Below are 21,418 nucleotides of genomic sequence, written 5' to 3' on the forward strand. Positions count from 1 at the left end.
CACAGTCTGCGCTCTCTAATTCTCTACGGGAGGTTTTCCAGTGTCCCACTCCAGACCCCAAGCCGGCGCGCTCCACTCCAGACCCCAAGCCGGCGCGCTCCACTCCAGACCCCAAGCCGGCGCGCTCCACTCCAGACCCCAAGCCGACGCGCTCCACTCCAGACCCCAAGCCGGCGCGCTCCACTCCAGACCCCAAGCCGGCGCGCTCCACTCCAGACTTCAAGCCGGCGCGCTCCTACTCCAGACGCTCAAGCCAGCGCGCATCGCTTCCTATCCCACGGGAGGATGTGTCTCTTCAAGCCGGCGCGCTCCTACTCCAGACGCTCAAGCCGGCGCGCATCGCTTCCTATCCCACGGGAGGATGCGTCTCTTCGAGCCGGCGCGCTCCTTTGCCTGGAGTGGGACACAGTCTGCGCTCTCTAATCCTCTACGGGAGGTTTTCCAGTGTCCCACTCCAGACGTCAAGCCGGCGCGCTCCAACTCCAGACGCCGCTCCTACTCCAGACGCTCAAGCCGGCGCGCATCGCTTCCTATCCCACGGGAGGATGCGTCTCTTCACTTCCGAGGAGGATCTCCTTGCCAGGCCTCCGCCGTCTGAACCCTGCCATCCCTGTAAGCAGCTCTAGCCCTCGCCCTGTCCAAGGCCTTAACCCTGTTTTCTCTGTCCCTGTCTCCAGCCCGCCTCCCCGGGCCTCTGTCCCTGTTCCCCCTCTCCAGTGCCCCTGTTCCTGCCCTGACCTTTTTGCCCTGGCCCTGTCCTTTAGCCTTAGCCCCTTAGCCTGCTCGCCTCTTAAAGGCACAGTGCCACATTTTCCCCTATTTCTTTGTTTCCAGTATTTTTGTGTTCTCCCTTAAAGGGACAGTGCCGCTTTTTGTTTGTATTGAATAAATGCCCTGTTTTGGCTTACTCTCATACCTGTCTTGTGTTGTGCGATTGGGGTCGGTTACAAACCATAACATGGTGACTACAACGAAAGGTCCACTGATGACAACAATGAAAGGTAAAGACACTTATTTTGGACTTTGATTGCTTTTGTTTTAGTCAGACTTGTTGGGAAAGGCAAAGAAAGGCTTTCACATGATAAGTGCACATGATGAATGCACATGTACAGGATAAGTGTACATGATAAGTGTGCATCAAGAGAGTCCTTGTTGAATGTTGAATGTCTACAGTGAGGAGGAGCAAGGAGCAGAAGGAGCAGAAGCCCTGCCTTCAACCAGTTCAGTGAGACATGGAAGGAGGGCTAACCAAGACAGGTGAGACTTATTATTATTATTATTATTATTATTATTATTATTATTATTATTATTATTATTATTATTATTATTATTATTATTATTATTATTATTATTATTATTATTATTATTAGTGCTTTTGTTTTAGTTATTACTCTGTTCATAAAAGTTGAAAATAATGTATTTTTACATGTCATTGTCTACAGCAATGATTTGCCTGGGACATCTAGGGGGCAGGGCGTGCCCAAGCCAGATCCAGGTCAAGAAATGACCCAGACAGGTGAGAGACTTATTATGGATGTTTATTGCTTTTTTATTATTACTAGGTTTGCAGACTTTGTACGCAATATATACAGAATGGAATATTGAGTGTATATACAGTGTGTGTGTGTTGTATGAGCAGTGTTTTATATGTACAATGTGTGTGCCATTTATGTGCAGACATGATGAGCAGCCTGCTCCAGTCCGACGCAGGACAACCCAGGCCAGGCCAAGACGTCCAGCCCAGGCAGGAGATCAGGCAGGAGATCAGACGCCCTGGAAGACCGACAGTGATCCTGATCCAGCCCCTCAGCCCCTCCGGTTCATGCCGTGCAGACCCCCAGGACCGCAGCTAGACCCCCATGCCACGTATACACAGGTAACACCTGTCAAAAGGCGTTACAGTTTGACAGGTGCAATATTTTTTTTGGATACGCCTCAGGCATCCTGCACTCTATATGACTGCACTCTAGTCATATGTGTACTGTATATATGTATATTGAATATCCCACAATTTAATTATTTAGTTATTTTTTACTTTTTTACTGTAAAACTTTTTTTTTTACTTTTTTTTTGTAGAAGAAATTACCTTTACTGACTTTTTGTAATAAAAAAAAAGCATGCTGGTGATCATTTCCAGTTGAGAATCAAAATTTCGTCTGTGTTTATTACCTGTGTATGGAGAAAATAATGCTTTGTAAATTGAATTCTGATCTGTTCTCTTTTGTTTATGTAAATATGCTACCTGAGGGTGCATTTCCACTGTTTTATATCCTTGATTTGATATGTTTGCATTGGTTCATACTAAAAATAACACATTTTCTCAATCCGATTTTGTGTTTTGTGTTGTACATTATGCAGTATACAGTATATACAGTATTATACAATATGAAAACTAACTGTCAGGTCATATATGTGAGGCTGTGCTGAAAAAAAAGATACCAAACATACCATGGTAAAACATTTTAAAATGGAAATTATACAATTTAAATCTAAATTAGCCAAAACATTGAAATATCCCAAGACCTGCAAGCGCCACACGCTTCCCCCATCCTTCACTGTCTAGCGCCAGCTTTTCTTGACCATTTTCACGATATTTCACAATCTTTGCGGAGCTATTGTATATTATAGCTATGGAGACAATAGTATGGCTCATTTGACAGACACTATTTCTAGTCCAACATGTAAAAAAGAATTTGCTAAACATCGCCCATTTCCAAAATAGTCCAGTCTTTTTCCATAGATCGCGAGATAAAACGCGTTATATGCAATAAGCCCAAATCATTCTGGTTGATTCCCTGAACCCCCAAATACTCCCAAATCAAAGGTATATACCATGTACACATGTGCCTTCACAAGATAATCAAGGGGGGGGGGGGGGGGGGGGGGGGTAGTCTTACCCCGAAAATGCGATCGTTACAATGTATATACTCTCTTTTTTAGACTCTTTTTGTATCACAAACAGTACTGTATTTGTAAATCTGGTTTGCCATAAATGTATAGATGTAGCAATACTGTCTATCTGTATGTCATGTATGTCATATGTTATGATGAATTGAAAATGGGGGACCCTGATGTAAACAAGACGAAAGTCTTTCTCTGGTCCGCATCCCCTTAACAATTGTGTGTATTGAGCTGTACTGTATTGTACCCATTCTGCAATCTGTTAATAACATTTTCAATCAATCAATCAATCAAAACAAAATGCTTGGTTTATGTCCGGTAAAGTAAGACACTGTGATCGTTACAGAAACATGTTTCAGATTAGGTAAAATAGACATACAGGGGGTCCTTACCTTAGCCAGAAGGTACTCCAGAAAGAATAATTCCAATGATCCCATCAGCGATCACGATTACGCGTGTATATGTAATTACACGTGTTTACGGGAAACTATAGGTTTTGAAGCGAGCAGATCTGCTAGCGATTGCTTTGCAAGAGCTCCTCCCCCTCAGAGCGAGTCTTGATAGTCCAGTTCATTCATTGTCTCTACTGATCCCTTTCTATCAGAGTTCAAAAGGTAGGCGATACTGCCACCTGATAAGATTCGATCAGCATTGCAATTCCAACGTAGGCAAACGAGCCAGGGACGGCTAGAGTGATCCGGATGATCGTTTAGAACGGGGATCAAAGGAAAAATATCAAAGGATCAAAAAACGTATTACGTATTCGGCGCTCAAGCGTTGACGGTGAAACGCGTAATATTACGTGTTTGGCCCCCAATGAGTTAATGTTAACCTTAATGTTAATTTATGGATTGTCATGGATACATGCAAAGGTATGGATTTTTTGTATACGTCATCAACAATATCATAATACAATATATAATTAGGGATGGGTATCGTTAGGACTTTATCGATACTACTACTCGATACTGCTTAACGGTTCGGTACTTTATCGATACTCTTATCGGTTATTTTTTATTATTTTGCAAGAATTTTTTTTTAATTAATTACGAACAGAATCGACATTGCTTTATTATTCTTTTATATAACTATATTACTGCACATGGCTACTTTTTGATCAATTAATACAAGCAGTCAGATAAATTAACTATTTTGGGACTTTCTATTTTATTTAGAAAGTTCTTAAATCAGAATGTCCCACCCAATACCCAGCTGTTAAAAACGGTTCAATACTCCATTTTATTAGTAGAGATACTTTTAGAACAATAGCCTGATGCTGTATTTTCCATGAGTTGAGTGGATGCATGACCGGAGCAGTGTGTGTGTGTGTGTGTGCGTGTGTGAGAGAGCGCACGCTTTGCGTAGTGGGCGTGTCAACAGTGTCAGCTGAACTCGCACCAAACAAGGCATAGGAAAATAGTCAGACATGATCATCCCAGAATTATTTCATAATACCAAGTTTCTGAATGGAGGTTTGGATTAAACCAAGTTGTATGCCGTGATGAACGGTCTTTCCCTGCGGAACACAAGTTACTTAACGGTACACATGTCGCGCTATGCATGCTTAGCTTGCTAACGTTAAGATACTGTAGCAGTGTAACTTAATGTTACACACGTCGCGCTATGCATGCTTAGCTTGCTAACGTTGAGATAGCATGTTACACAGGTTGCGCCATGCATGCTTTTGTGAGTGTGAGCTGAGTGTGTGTAACTAACAGCCCCGCTCCTCATGCAGACAGAGAGAGACCGAGGGAGGAGAGATATAGAAAATGGCCAACAAGATTAGTTTGCGACGTTTAAATTCCTTGAAAAAAAAACTCCATAATTTCTCGAGTACAGATAGCAAAACCGATAACGTCGGAGCTTATCAATACTCAGTTTTTTTCGAATTTAGTACCGGTTCCCGTTTAGAACCGGGTTTCAGGGGGGCATCCATAATATATACATATAATAACATACAAATCCTAAAATTATACATGTATTTTTAAGTTAGTCTAAAATGTGTTCCTTGCAGCAGTATTATAGTTTGTGATAAAATTGTATTAAAAATTTAAAATATACCCCTTTGGGTATAAAAAAAGCACCATGACAATTATATTACAGAAAAACACTCTAATTTGCACTAGACAAACCAAAAACCATCAAATATTGTTAAATAAGAAACAAATTAAATGGAAGCGGACATGGCCAGTTAGCCTAAGCATTGTCCAACTAACATCTCTCCCGAAGGCTACCCGTCACTGTCCGCTTTCATTCATTGTGCTAAGCTAGGCTAACATGCAGCCAAATAGCTTTCTACTGAACGCACAGAGAGGAAACTGGTATCTATCTTCTTGTCTCTCTCTGGAGAAGATGGGGTAGGAAGGAAAGATGGGTGAGGGAGATCATCAAAGAGAGGGGGGAAGGGAGTCTTTAACTCCCACACACTATAGGCTGAGCCCAAACGTTCAAACCTTTGTTCGTTACGTTGGCATTAGAATTCTAAATCAACATTTGAATTTTTTATTTATCTATTCATTCTGGTTTTTCTTCACAGTTGCAGATAAAGATTAGGCTACACTAATATTATAGTATTAAAAGAAACTGATGAGTTATATTCATTAAAGAAAGTTGATTTAATTGATTTAGTCAGCTGGGGCTTCTCCCTGGGCTGGGTCTGGGGCTGGAAAGTTGATTTAATAAAATAAAATACTAATTTAATCAGATTAATCACTTTATTCTAATTGAGGGTTTAGTTTGAGGATATTTATATATAAAAAAAATAAAATAAACAAAATGACATTTCTTTTAATTATTATAATTTCTTTATTAAAAACGAAGGTTCGAACGTTCGTTCGAAAAACCCTGACGAAGTTCGAATCCCAAAAACAGGCTTCGGGGACGGCCTTACCACACACACAACGAGACTTGCGTTTGTAAAAGACGCCACTCACTTGTCGCTGACGAAGGAGTACATGAGCAGCCGGTCTTCTATGAACCTCCTCCACTCGGGCTTCTCCCCCTGCATATGGATTATTGTTCATTATTGTACAAACGGGTGGGTATTGGGCACACAAGCACACATGAGCACACACACAACACACATACTGTATACGCTCACACACTAACAGTCACTTTAGCACGAACACACACACACACACGCATGCTGCACACGCTCACACTAAACTGTCACTTTACACAATGAAAAGGTCACTTTACTTAAAAAATTTAATAAAAAAAAAGAACGGGAGTGGTTCTTGTATATAGCAATAGATGGATATAGCAAGATAGCATAAGGATATATAGTATAACTGTATATTGTATAGTATTGTATAGTAGTGTACACATAAGACCCAGTGCCTCATCCGTAGCTAACATTGTATTGCAGGACCTTAGCATGTCTTTTACCATGCATTTTAAACTGTATGTACATTATACCTGTTATGTCTTATTCTTATTACTTGTATTATTGCACAATCGCTGCGGGCATGACCACCCGCATTTCACTGTATGCCTTGTATGCCGTGACAAATAAAACTCTTGACTCTTGACTTGTAATTAATAACTGTTATGATATTTGTGTCCTTTGTTAACTCGTCATCACTGTAAATGAGGGAAACCTCAGTGCTGCTTTCACGAGTATAAATAAAGGTTTGAAATGTAAATGACTTGACTTGTATTATTTATTGGCGTATATATTTGCCTCTTATGGCCTTCCATACCTGCAGGTCCCGGTACGTGTCGTTGGACACGACGACGCCGTCCGACTCGTACGCCAGCTTGACGATGAAGCGGTCGTCGTAGCAGACCACGCGCTTGCCCGCGACGCGCCGCGACGGCGTGAACACCAGGATCTTCCTCCTCTCCAGGTCTCGCAGGATGTGCTGATCTTCAGACCGATCACACAAAACATTAGATAACCATAATAATAATAATAATACCAATAATAAAACTTTATTTGTATAGCACCTTTCATACAAGAAATGCAGCTCAAGGTGCTACCTCATTTGCACCTCGCCTTAAAAAGTGTGTGTACCTCATTGTCTGCATTTGTACCTCATTGTCTGCATTTTTACTTCATTGTACTTAGGTTGTACTTTAGTTTGGATATTGTATTGTATATTGTATAATGTTGTGTTCCTCTTTTACTGTATGAAGCACATTCTCAGGGGCTCATACAGAACCAAGCATTTCACTGTAAAGTATACATGTACCTTATGTGACAAATAAAAACAAACTCTGCTTGATCGTCACACATAAAATAGACAATTTTAAAATGATAAAAGAGCAGCAAAATAATGCAATAGTGTAGTGCGATAAAAGTTAGTCAGATTAAAGACAGACAGTGTTGTTTATTCCACGTTATCAATTTAAGTAGACAACTTGAAGAGCTCCGCCATGGCCTAAGTCTCTTCCATGTCCTTTCACATGCAACATTTTACTGAGTGGAGGATAGAAACAAGAGTTGACTGGCTGGTGTTACCGTTATTGCCAGTCTTAACACATTCCTGGCCAACCATGTATACGTTATTGGGAGCCAGCGGTTGGCGGCCAAAAACGTATACATTTTTGACTCTTTTTTTCTTTTATTCGATTTTAATACCTTATTCAATGTCAGGGAGCTGTATTTTGCCTGGAAAAGGCATATTGGGACTCCGAAGGTGCAGTACCGGCCAGATCCTGCTAGTGGCGCTGTGAATGCAGTAACCCCTGTTCTAGACCGGGTGCCACACTGAATAAAACACTCCGGGCGGACTTTTCTACTAACGTGAATCTATGGCTTCACCCGATCGCATTGAATAGTTTTCTGGACCCACGATTCATTATGCTGTGGTGGGTTATATCATGGGCCAAATGGACATATGATCTACCAGATGGCAATCAAATAATTGGAATATTCTTTTTGGAATCCCACTCGCCACAGGTAAGGACAATTTAACGTCAACTTCAGCTTGATCGTGCAAGGATTTCATAGCCATCCCCCTGATCAGCGTATGTTGTGGTAATAACGAATGCCGTTATTGGCAATCAATTAATCAGAAACGACCCCCCCCACCTAGGGCTGGGCGATAAAACGATAACGATAACTATCGCGATAAATTATTTCCTCGAAATAAACATGAAACGTGGTCGCAAAGTTTCGATATATCGATTTCCAAGCTTGGCTCCATTCAGCCTCGGCTCACCACACTCACTAACAACAACCAACGTTACGTGATGACGTGACGTGCATACGCACAACAGCTAACAACCAATCAGTGAAGGAGATGGCCGAGAGCGAACGAGATCCGGAAGGAGACGTACTAGGACTCACTCAACAACAAGGCTTGCTAGGCTAATTAGCTTGCACGCCCGTTGTTTTATATATTTACGTGCCGAGTATGTGTGTGTTTTGAATTCTGAGGCCACGTTTAAGTAGTGTGGGGTATACAGTGGACGTCGTTTCAATATATTGTGGCGGAAGAGAGTATTTTAGTGTCATATTTAGCACATTGTCGTGGAATACATCGCTTAGAAGCAACAGGCTGGCTAGGATACCTAGCTTGCACGGCACTGTTTTATATATTTACGTGCCGAGTATGTGTGTGTTTTGAATTCTGAGGCCACGTTTATAGTAGTGTGGGAGTGGACGTCGTTTCAATATATTGTGGCGGAAGAGAGTATTTTAGTGTCATATTTATTGTCATGAGATACTCCGCTTGTCGGCTAACTGTTAACGTGCGCGGACTGATGACGACATCAACTCGACTTGAGACATTCGCAGCAGGATATTAGAAGTTAATTAAACTTGACAGACATTATATCGACGATAATTATCGATATCGAATTATATGAAAATAATTTAATAATTTTATCGCGATAACGTTTTTGGTCATATCGCCCAGCCCTACCCCCACCCCTTTCATGCATTCATGATGAAACATAATGCCTATCAGCATTTGATTTTTTAACTGTAGCGTGTGTTGTGTAGGGACAAAACGCCAATGGATTTGGTATAATACACGTCGCGGCTTATAACCTCACAGGAATTAGCCCTGATCATTCCGTAATAACACTCATATTCACCATGGTATAAAACGGGAACGTATGGATGGGAAAAATATCTCTTTTTTGCATATTGAACGGAAGGTTCTTTCTGTCAAATGACCATGATATTGTATCCATAGCTATAATATAAAATATAGATTTAGCTCTACAAACAACGTGACGCACAGTGAAAGTGTGTAATGGAAAGCTGGCGTTCCAGCCACATTCCAATGGCCGTGAATGTGTTAACAGACCCAGGTTATAAATACATATGGTGGCACTAGAAGAAAGGTCACACGGTTTCTCAGTCCTGAATATTCACAGCATATGTTGTGACTGTATGACTAACAGACCAGGACATGAGCTCTTTGACAATGGAATGTTTGGCCTGATGGTGACGCTAAAGGAAAGGTCACATGGTCACCAAAGCCAATGGGATTCTTTCTCTTGAGGTCATGAATGTACACAGCTAATTTTATGACAATCCGGCCATCACTTTCCAAGATATTTCATTCATTCACAGACAGACTTCCACATACATGACCCAGCTTTGCAAAAAAACAAAAGCACCAATAAAATAAAATAAACACACTTTTGCAAGCCTACTATTTCCTGACATGTACAGCGGTTTTAATTTTGGGAGTCAACTGTCAATGCAGCAAAGCAAACAGCCGACTAGAAGGGGATTAGCAGCAGAACAGGATAATGTCAACAGGTGGTAGCAGCCGACAGCTTGGCAGTCTATAGCCAAAGCCATTCACAACCACCACAGGTATCGTTATGATACAGTATTCCTGCTGCCTGTACCTAAATTGTACCGCATCCCATTTCTGCATTGTACTGTATAGTATATAGTATTGTATTGTAACTCAGTTACTTTTCTACTCTGCATTGTACATTGTATATATGTATATATTGAACACCTTTGTCTACGTACTTGACTTCTATTTTATACTTACTATACTTTATACTTATCTATTTTTATCTAGCACAATCTCTGGAGCAAAACAGAAAGAAGCATTTTATATAAAAGTATTCTGTACTTCTGTATGACAACTAATAAAGAAACTTGAAACTTGCAACAGCTCATGATGACATGGCCATTATCTTTGGCCATCACAGGAAGTGATACAGGCCCACAAGAAAAGTCCCATATGTGTCTCGGTTGATTTAAAATGTTCATACCGCAAACAGTTAGGGTGCAAGATTATTATGACAGTCATACATTGGCTTTAAGTTTGTTAGCAGGAAGATATTGCTCAGGGCCACTGAACAATGTGCTGATGATGTCTGAGTGACATATGTAAATAATTATAGTAGAACACCTGGGCCCCTGGAAACACCCGACAAGTCATTCGTCTATATACGTGTGCTGTACATCGTGTTTACCTACTAAACAGACACATGCAATACATCATGACTTGCCCAGACACGTCTAAAGCCTAGAGAGTTCCATATTGACGCATCTAAAGCCAAGAGAGTTCCACATTGACACGTCTAAAGCCTAGAGAGTTCAAACTGTGGTACGAGTACCACTAGTGGTACTTGGTGGTACTGCTGGTGGTACTTGAAAAAAATATATATATTTAAACAAATATATATATTTCTTTGCAGTCAGGCCACTGAACTTAGAAGCAGGCCAGGCCAATGTTTCTAGTTGCGGCGGCGCGATAGTTAGATCAGGGGTTCCCAAACTTTTCAGGCCAGGACCCAGAAAATAAGGCGTCTGAGAGCCGCGGCCCAATGCACATCGACAGGCTTTTTTTTTTTTGCCAGGCGGCCGATTTTTTAAGCCAAATATCACTTCAATCCTATTAAGTTAGTTCAAGTTAGTTATTCATTTATATGTGCTATTTATGAGAGGGCTAACTTGTTGCAAAATAATAATGATAATAATAATAGCCTCATTAAAATACTATTGTTGCTTCGGTTGTTTTCAGCGTTTTATGTGCATAATCTGTTATTTAGTTTGAAATGTTCGTTGAAATAAGTTGATTTTTTAGTTTTTGTTTATTTATTAAGTTAATATAAAACCATATAGTCACATTTTAGAATACAATAGAATATAATACAACTAGAAACACTGTCCTGGCCTGCTTCTAAGTTCAGTGGCCTGACAAAAAAAGAAAAAAAAAGAATAAGAAAATGATTTTTTTTTATTTTTATTTTTTATCATCTCGCGGCCCACCCATGGCTGCTCGCGGCCCACCTTTGGGTCGCGACCCCGACTTTGGGAACCACTGAGTTAGATAACCTAAGTGGGGAACAACCAGGAGATCACTGTGACAGAGAGTAATGCAGTCTAAACAGTCATAAATATTTTATTCAACTTCAGCCCTGATCATAACCATTTTTATTTTTAGATTTATTTTGTAATGTCAGATACAAAAATGAAATACTCCCACTTTTCTGAAAAGAGTTGTTGTTAAATCTGACATTACAAAAAATCCATCAAAATCTGTGTTGTTGCTAATCATTGACACATGCCTAGCCTGTAATAATCCCCCCCAGAAAAATTTACTTTGCATTTGATATATTGAAAATATTTTACTTTTTTTTTTATTTTTTTTATTTTCTTTTTAAGAATCAAAATGCAGGTATGTTACTTCCGGTTCTAGAACCGGAAGTTAGGAACCGGTTCCTAATTAGAACCGGTTTTCGGTGCCCAACCCTAGTTGTCAATGGACAACATGCCGTGTGTGTGTGTGTGTGTGTGTGTGTGTGTGTGTGTGTGTGTGTGTGTGTGTGTGTGTGTGTGTGTGTGTGTGTGTGTGTGTGTGTGTGTGTGTGTGTGTGTGTGTGTGTGTGTGTGATAGTGTGAGAGTGTGAGAGAGAGAGAAGGACAATTGCTTGCTGTGTGAGAGAGAGAGAGAGAGAGAGAGAGAGAGAGAGAGAGAGAGAGAGAGAGAGAGAGAGAGAGAGAGAGAGAGAGAGAGAGAATTAAGTACATTTGCTGAAATACAGTTGTTCTTAATTTTCTCACTTGCTATGTGAGAATGTTAGTTATTATGTTCTCAATGCCCCTTGCATTGTATGAGTTGTGTGGAAGAGTTTGCTAGTTCTAGTGCTACCCCTTTGTACATTGTGGCTGTGTCTGACAAAAGTTAACAATAAATAATGGTATTAGGAATACATTTGCCTCCTGCGTGAACTGTGCATAGCTGAATAGACTGTATTTTAACATCGGTCATATATATGGTGGTACTTGGAGAGCCAGCTACGTTCTCAGGTGGTACTTGGTGTAAAAGGTTTGAGAACCACTGGCCTAGAGAGTTCCACATTGACACGTCTAAAGCCTAGAGAGTTCCACATTGACACGTCTAAAGCCTAGAGAGTTCCACATTGACACGTCTAAAGCCTAGAGAGTTCCACATTGACACGTCTAAAGCCTAGAGAGTTCCACATTGACACGTCTAAAGCCTAGAGAGTTCCACATTGACACGTCTAAAGCCTAGAGAGTTCCACATTGACACGTCTAAAGCCTAGAGCAGTGGTTCTCAAACTACGGGTCGTGACCCAAATTGGGGTTGCGGATAGGTGACAGCGCATTGGCAAGTAAAAATGTAAATAATAATACATTTTAAAAACGGTTGGAAAAACAATTATTGGAAATTTGGCATAGGAAGGTCTCCTTATCCAACCTATTTACCGATAATTAATGAACGAATGCTCAATCTTTACCGTTAGAAAATACACCCCGTTTTCTGTTAAAAAAAATTATTGATTTAATTGAAGGAGGCCTTCCTTTCCAACCCTGCACAGTTATGTCACAGTGAGGGCTCGGTCGCAGTGCATCGCCTTGTACAGAAGATTTGATTTGATTTGATTTGATTACTGATCCCCATTAGCTGGTGCCATAGCAACCAGCTAGTCTTCCTGGGGTCCACACACAAAAAACATACAAAAACAATTATTATTGCAAAACTAAATTATTAAAAGTCAGTACTCAACACATAATGAAACTAACAATTAAGATGGCTAAAATTACATGCAAGCACACAAACAGAAAACAAAACTAAAAAAAACTTTACAGTGTTAAATGCAATTTAAGATTATTTTTAAAAGTGAATGCAGTGTAAATGCAGCAGAGGTTTTGAGGCAGGTTATTCCAAAGAGTTAATGCTCTAAAAATAAAAGATCTCCTTAAAGGGGGACTATCTTATAATGGCCTTTTTCAGTGTTTAGCATTGTTTCCTAGCTATGTGGACTTATATTAATAGGATCTATGTCTCTAATTCTCATATTGGCGCATTCTTCTAATTATCCTCTCACAATATTCACCCTCACTGAACTGAGTCATCTGAAAATGTGCATATCTGTGATGTCAGAGATTTCTCAGCTGCATAATAATGTGGCAGTTGATGTGGCAGTTGGCACCAGGCCACACAGTGGTTGGAGCCCAGCCTCAAAACGGCTTAAGATCTTGAGGTAGAAAAATGCTGTTTTTGAGTACTTGATTAGAAATACAAAACAATGCATTTTTTTTAAAAGAACTTACAGAGAGGTGTTCCATAGACTCACAGGAATTGTGTAAAAGTGCCCAAATAGTGAAAGAAATAGTCAAAAGCGTTGGTTTTTGGACCTGGCAATTCAAGCTGCCCACTACTGGAACCTCTAGTCACGTGTAATGCTCATGCACAGTATTACTAAAAACAATCAGAACAAACAGAAGGATGACACCTTAACAGCAGTGTACTCCTCCAGTCATCTCCTCAGTTACCTGTGATGGGAACATCAGGTCTGGGCTGCTCCCTCCTCCACGAGGGCACGAACACTGTGATGTCTGTGTGGCCTCTGTCCAGGAAGAAGCGCACGGCCAGCTGGATTCCCAGGCAAGAGAACACTTCCTTGTTTCCGTGGCTGTGTGGTGCGAACACAGAGAGGGAGCAAAGAGAAGCCAATGAGTCGACAGGCCAGATGTTTACTCACCGCCACTAGAAACTATAGGGATGTTCGATGTTGACTTTTTTACCGATATCCGATATACCGATATTGTCCAACTCTTAATTTCCGATACCGATATCAACCGATACCGATATATGCGGAATAATTTCAGGTAATTAACATTACATATCTCTTGTCGTGGAATTAACACAACATTATGCATACTTTTGACAATAAATAAAATAAGAATTTGTTCTTACTTGCTTGCCTGGGTAAATAAATGTAAAAAAATATTACATTACATTTCTGTTCCAAAAGGCCTTTGATTGCTAACTAACTATGCTAACTACTATAACTATTTCTTGTGATTTTCTTTTTTTCTTGTGTTTTTTACTTTTCTGTTTTTAAACCTGTAGCACTTTGGGATCTGCTTGAACAAAAAGTGCACTACAAATAACATTTATTATTATTATTATTATTATTATTATTATTATTATTATTATTATTATTATTATTATTATTATTATTATTATTATTTATTATTATTATTATTATTATTATTATTATTATTATTATTATTATTATTATTATTATTATTATTATTATTATTATTATTATTATTATTATGTCCCACAGTGCAACAGTTGTGATTGGAGGATCAGGAAAAGAGGGTAGGATTTGAGATTGGTCCATGAATAGTAGAAAGGCAGCGGTTCTCAAACTACGGGTTGCGACCCAAAGTTGGGTCATGGGTAGGTGACAGCGCATTGGCAAGTAAAATAATATACAGTATATATATATATATATATATTTTTTTTTTTTAATGTTCTGGCAACATATTTTGGCTAAATATGCCTCGTTTTATAAATGTGTATTGATAACATAGTGCTGTAATTACATTTTCTATAAATATGCATGATCAAGTTCTACAACGTGTGCTTTTATTTTGATATTCCTTAATTCCACGTTGAAATGACGCAATACATTAAGTGTGGGGTCGCCAAAAGAAATCCTAAATAAAATGGGGTCGTGGTATAAAAAAAGTTTGAGAACCCCTGGTATAAGGGGTTCCCCCTGGGCAGCCCATGAACAGTGTGGACCTTCAGCCAGGAGAGAGGAGCGGCTTCCAGGACAGCGAGGGAACCAGATACACCGTCAGGCTGGTTCCTGCGGAGCAGAGGGCTTTTCTTCTTCTTCTGTTCCCCAGAGGAACAGGGAGGGGGGAGGGGGGGCACTGATTTGCATGTTCAGATTTGCATACCTGAGCAGTGAGACGTGCCTGCACGGGCGTGCCTGGCTGTGTGCACGGAATGGGACAGGGCCAAATGGGCGGGGCAGATAAAAGTTTGTGTGTGTGTGTGTGTGTGTGTGTGTGTGTGTGTGTGTGTGTGTGTGTGTGTGTGTGTGTGTGTGTGTGTGTGTGTGTGTGTGTGTGTGTGTGTGTGTGTGTGTGTGTGTGTGTGTGTGTGTGTGTGTGTGTGTGTGTGTGTGTGTGTGTGTGTGTGTGTGTGTGTGTGTGTGTGTGTGTGTGTGTGTGTGTGTGTGTGTGTGTGTGTGTGTGTGTGTGTGTGTGTGTGTGTGAAAGAGAGAAAAGGTTGAGTCTGCCCAGAGGCAGATGTCCCTAGAATGTTTGACATTATGTAGGTTAATTGCTTTACTATAGGAGAGAAAAAGAAATCTCAACAATATCCAACTCTTCATGTGTTATTCATCTTGTGATTAACACATTAACTGCCACGCTTATATCCATCAATGTATGATCACTGCCACCAGTCTAAGCCTATGGAGATGTTCACCTTCTTTGCAGGGCTATAACTTTTTAAATTGTATTGCTAAATTGACATTACTATGGCCCATTCAACATCGATTATCTATCGTTCAGGATGTAGGAACGTTATACTTTTTCATTCATATATTCATCCGAAAATACCGTCTAGAATATAAGTATGTTTTTATCGTTTTCTGCAGTAATTCCTAGAACGCTAGTTATAGGCCTAAACGCATAATATGGATTATCGATTGCAGTTTATTCGCGATACACGCTATATTAAAAAATCCAACTGAATACGATCCTAAACGTTATGACTCATCATGCGCGGATGAAAGGGGGTGGGGGTCGTTTATAATTCCGTGATCGTCAGTAAATGCTTTATGTAGTATGGGTGATATATTGATCAGAGCGGTTTGCATTGAAAAGAATAAACCATCAAGCTGAAAGTAACGTTACTGTCCTCTTACCGTTCGCCGATGAGACTGGAGGAAGAAGATCCCACTTATTTGACGTCGATCGACTAGATCCATTTCCGGTTTGTATGGCGCAATAAACGCCCAAATCATATAGATTATTGAGTTATGGCAGCGATCCATATACACGGATGTGTGTCTAGAGTCCCGCAACAATATGTGACTGCCGGACGGAATTCCCAGATGCACCGAGATCACCAGAGATCCATTTCCGGTAGTAACTCGCCCGATCATCCACCAGGCGGCGGTATTGAAGCGTTGCACGGTTGTGCCGAGTCCCACTGTCTCAGCCGAGGCTGGGTGGCGGAATTATGAATGAACCATGGCGGAAAAAAATTATATGATCTCAATAACGTCGTACGTCGTGGATTGGCGGAATTCGCATGATCAGCAAACCCGTCGTAAGCCGTTTATGGCGGTGGATGTGTTAAAGAGAATCCTCCAAAAACGACAACAATACGCTCTAGAGACCTGGAGAAGGCGGGAGGCCAGACGAACGGGGAGGAGACTGAACTGGCGCTTTGTCTTTTGCAAACCTACCAGATTGTCCGCTGAACACAATAAAAAGCTGTGGTTCAGACTGACTCTGTGAGGTCACAGGATGAGCCGAAGTGTTGAAAGCATTAAACAACAGGTGCAGAGAGACTCCTGAGCTCATAGAAACCAGCTAGACATTCGTCTGAACATAATAGATCTGTGGGGGGGGATGGTTTCCATCGTGGATGATAAACCAGTGGATAAATAGTGATAAACAACAGTAATAATTCTTATGACGGTCCCACGTTTTTATTCTAATCTTGGAAAGAAGAAGGTCTTTTGGGGTTTCTGCTCCATCTCTGCATGGAATAGCCTGCAAGACGAGCTTAAACTACAAGATACATTAACTCTAAATTAGGTCCCAATAGGGAGGTGTAGTGGTTACGTCATTGTCGTTTTTCGTGTTCAATGTATTTCCCCATTGCCCATTTCTAAATCGTCTCGTTTAAAACAAATAAAGCATTAACATTTGCATGGTGTACCTTTCTGTGCTTATTCATCCACAATCTATAGCTCAACATGAAAATATTCGCAATTAATCAAAAATCAAAAAATCGCCAAATTGTATTTCAACCAAAAATGCTTAAACAATAATGTTAGTGATAGAAGGGATTGGGAACTCATTTTGTGCAAAAATGGAAAGCTTTTCAATTTCCATGCGGCAGAATTGTTACAATAGCCGATAATCCATTTTCCCAATGATAAATCCCTATACGGGTGGAACAACCAGTGACGTCAGACTATACACCTCCCTATGGGGTCAAGAGTCTTGGAGCAACTTGGGACTCCAGTGGTTCTTGAAAAGTAGGCCTATACTGTTAAAAGAGTTGGAGTAAACAAAACCAAACAAACCCTCAGAACATAATAGCAGCCACATACTAACAAACTCAGCTTCTCACCTCATGGCTACATTGCTCCCGTCGATCACAACAGGCCTCAGAGCCTGTCCCTCCTCTTCCTCCTCGTGTCCTCGGTACCGAGCAGCAGGCGTGAGAGGGAGCAGGCTGGCGGGGGTGGTCTTGGCCGCCCCGTCCCCCCTGGACACCAGCACTGACATGGTGGTCACCGGTACCCCATCCTCCTCCCCCCCGGGCCCGGCGGCGCAGGTCCGAACCAGCTCCCCGAGCACCCTGTCGGTGTCCGTGTTCAAGCCGAACTTCAGCAGCACGGCACGGACCTGCGCCGTGGAGTACCCCAGTTTGTGGAAGAGGTCCAGCTGGCTCTCTGCGTGGGCGTCCGGGGGACCGTCAGACCTGGCGGCCTCTGCCTCCTCCTCCTCCCCTGGGCCGGAGCGGTGCGCTCCTCCTCCTCCTCCTCCTCCTCCTCCTCCTCCTCCGCGCTCCATTCTCTCGCGGACGGGACGGGGCTGACTCGGGACCAGGGGTCGAGTCGAGCTCCATGTGACCGTGGAGGTCTCCAAAGGGTTCCGACAGGCCGCGTGGCTCCACGGGGAGACGCCGGCGGGCGGGTGCAGCGTTGGGACGAGACACACGTCGACGTTCATTTCACCCTCCTTTCTGGCGCGCCCCTCTCTTTCTCACAGGTCCCCACCTGTTGAGAAAACACATCGGTGGGATTTAGCTCACTGGCTATAGACAGGCCGTCATTAGAATGATTCATCCAATATTGTATATTGCGGTAGGAAGCGGGTGACAAAACTAAATTTATTTAATCACGTGCCATATTCTACATCACTGAGTTATCAATTATTATTATTATTATTATTATTATTATTATTATTATTATTATTATTATTATTATTATTATTATTATTATTATTATTATTATTATATTAGAAGAAATTAAACACATTCCACAAGGTTTTGGATTAAAGTTCCCTATTTGGCAGCCCTTTGTAGAATACAGTATCCAACTCAATCCTGCACCTCTCAACTGAAGAATAATAGACCTGTAGCTCGCTGTCTGCCCCCCTTGACCCCACTGGGACCTCTCTGATATCTAGCTGTCAGTCTCTGCCCCCCTTGACCCCACTGGGACCTCTCTGATATCTAGCTGTCTGTCTCTGCCCCCCTTGACCCCACTGGGACCTCTCTGATATCTAGCTGTCTGTCTCTGCCCCCCTTGACCCCACTGGGACCTCTCTGATATCTAGCTGTCTGTCTCTGCCCCCCTTGACCCCACTGGGACCTCTCTGATATCTAGCTGTCTGTCTCTGCCCCTCTTGACCCCACTGGGACCTCTCTGATATCTAGCTGTCTGTCTCTGCCCCCCTTGACCCCACTGGGACCTCTCTGATATCTAGCTGTCTGTCTCTGCCCCCCTTGACCCCACTGGGACCTATCTGATATCTAGCTGTCTGTCTGTCTCTGCCCCTCTTGACCCCACTGGGACCTCTCTGATATCTAGCTGTCTGTCTCTGCCCCCCTTGACCCCACTGGGACCTCTCTGATATCTAGCTGTCTGTCTCTGCCCCCCTTGACCCCACTGGGACCTCTCTGATATCTAGCTGTCTGTCTCTGCCCCTCTTGACCCCACTGGGACCTTATTTGTACAATATTTTTATTGAGTGGGTAAGGGTCTGGAATGGATACAATACAAAGTTCCAAAGTAGGCAAGACAGTTTTTAAATATCTATGGCTAATTGTCATATGACATTGTTTCTTCTTAGTTTTAGTTTTACTTCTAATTTTACTATGTTTTTATTTCATACTTATCTTGTCTTGCACAGTCTCTGGAGCGCAACAGTAAGAAGCATTTTGTACAAAAGTATTCTGTACTTCTGTATGACAACTATTAAAGAAACTTGAAACTTGAAACTTGAAAACTAGTTTATTATTAAAATGTATATTTGCATAGACATATACCTGTCATTGTGATGCTGTCGTTTGACAATTACTGTAACTGTTCATGTTCAATTTGATAAACTTTCCCTGGTCTTCTCTGTGAATCTTTATGTTGGTCAGGAGGATTCTGCATGTGCTTGTTTTCTTTCCTCGGTGAGATAGCCGACACTGTGTTCTACTGTACACCATAACTTGTCTAAACCATAACTATATAATTAGATAGAAAATTGCGAGAAGAAAATAAACTTACCACCACGAATGGATATAGTGATGAAAAGCGGAGGGCTGTGTTGTTATGAACCCGTCTTCACATAAATCATTCAACTGCACACTGAAAGTTCGTCGCTGCACACCGGCGAATTTTCCGAGACAGTGACAACATGATGATCAGTCTGTCTGTCTGTCTGGCTGTAGAGCCAGGAAGCTGTGTTTTTTTTCTTCTTTTTTTCTCTCTCTCTCTCTCTCTCTCTCTCTCTCTCTCTCTCTCTCTCTCTCTCTCTCTCTCTCTCTCTCTCTCTCTCTCTCTCTCTCTCTTTCCATCTCTCTCCCTCTCTCTCCCTCTCTCTCTCTCTCTCTCTCTCTCTCTCTCTCTCTCTCTCTCTCTCTCTCTCTCTCTCTCTCTCTCTCTCTCACACACACACATACACAAACACAAACACATCATTTAATTTTCGGAAGAAGGTGTGTTTTCTCTTTCTCTCTCTCTTTTGTCTCTCTCTCGCTCTCTCTCTTTTTGTCTCTCTCTCCCTCTCTCACTCTCCCTCTCTCTCTCTCTCTCACACACACACACACACACACAGATAATTGGTCACTTACCCTTAATTTTAATTAATTTCTGAAGAAGGTGTGTTCACACCGAAACGTCATATGATTTCAGGCTGCCAATACATTTGCATATAAACCTGGAGTGCGTGCCTGCACTTTTTCCATATTTTTATGTATAGTATCAGAGGTTACAGCACCCAGTGTCAAGTCTAGTGAGGTGAGCGCGTTCTACTACTTTTTTGCAGGAATCAGCTCAAGTTTCTTTATTACCGGTATACAGAAATACAGGATACTTTTGTATGAAATGCTTCTTTCTGTTTTGCTCCTGAGAGTGTGCTAGGCAAACATAGATAATTATAAAAAGTATAATAATAAGTATAAAATAGAAAGTCAAGTACTTAAACAAGTGTAAACAAGACAGAAATGTCCAATGTACATATGTACAATATACAATGCAGAGTAGTTGCAATACAATATAAATGGGATGAGGTAGCTACAAGGGAGGATGTGATGCTGTTCTCATGATGCAGAGGACATGGAAGTTGGGTATTTCCCTGCTTAGCTACCACCTCTCAGTGCCCACATGGATTTGTTAACCTTCTGTATTGTCGCAGTGAAAGGGTTAACCCTTTGGTAGTGTGGTAGTGAAAGGGTTAAAGTAATCACAAAGTAACTTGAAATCACTGCTGCTCAATTGCACAGCCCTGTTAAATGTTATTTTTATTTCAATTATAGTGTATATGTAGCAGGGTGGATTATCCCTGCTTCGTGGGAACAGGTGTGCACAGTCACTGGGTAGCGGGACACAGTAGAGCTCCGTCTGACTGCACCCTCGTCTTTGGGCCTGGAGCGTCAAACTGGAGGCCGGCAGTGGGAGGGGATGGGGCCCGGGATTTACCAACCTGGTCTGGTACTCTGGTCTTCCTCGCCCTTCCGGGGCGGTCAGCAGTACTCCCCAACCTGCTCTCACTTCCCCCAATATCTCCGTTAGCCCTCCCACACCTAGTGACTGATAGATGAATAAATAGATTTGTTCCTCCCGCAAGCAGTACCCTCCCTTGATGACCACTAGAGACCTTAATGACTGTAAGGGGAAAGGGTTAAATAATAATAATATTACCCGCATCAAAAAGGGTTAGGGTTAGACTCAATAATGGACACGCACACACACAATTCCCGTCTTAGTTCGTTTAGTGTTACTTATACTGGGCAGTGACAAGTATTACTGGCAGTGAGTCAAATGGCATATAATATCATTATTCCTAATTACTAATAAT

General features: G+C 41.6%; 1 protein-coding gene across 1 annotated transcript in view; it reads right to left on the reverse strand.

The window, feature by feature from the left end:
- LOC311247457 (endoribonuclease ZC3H12A-like) overlaps positions 1-18,076 on the reverse strand; it is a gene marked incomplete at both ends in the record, with an annotated part of 30,052 nt that extends 11,976 nt beyond the window's left edge. Inside the window, 4 exons of the mRNA XM_084338498.1 lie at positions 5,835-5,902; positions 6,603-6,769; positions 13,628-13,767; positions 17,472-18,076. Of these exons, the coding sequence (XP_084194624.1) occupies positions 5,835-5,902; positions 6,603-6,769; positions 13,628-13,767; positions 17,472-18,076 (980 nt within the window). The remainder of the gene's footprint in view (positions 1-5,834; positions 5,903-6,602; positions 6,770-13,627; positions 13,768-17,471) is intronic.
- Between the last annotated feature and the right edge of the window lie 3,342 nt (positions 18,077-21,418).

Source organism: Notolepis coatsorum (genome assembly GCF_963971535.1).
Source record: "Notolepis coatsorum genome assembly, contig: SCAFFOLD_588, whole genome shotgun sequence".
NCBI lineage: Eukaryota > Metazoa > Chordata > Actinopteri > Aulopiformes > Paralepididae > Notolepis > Notolepis coatsorum.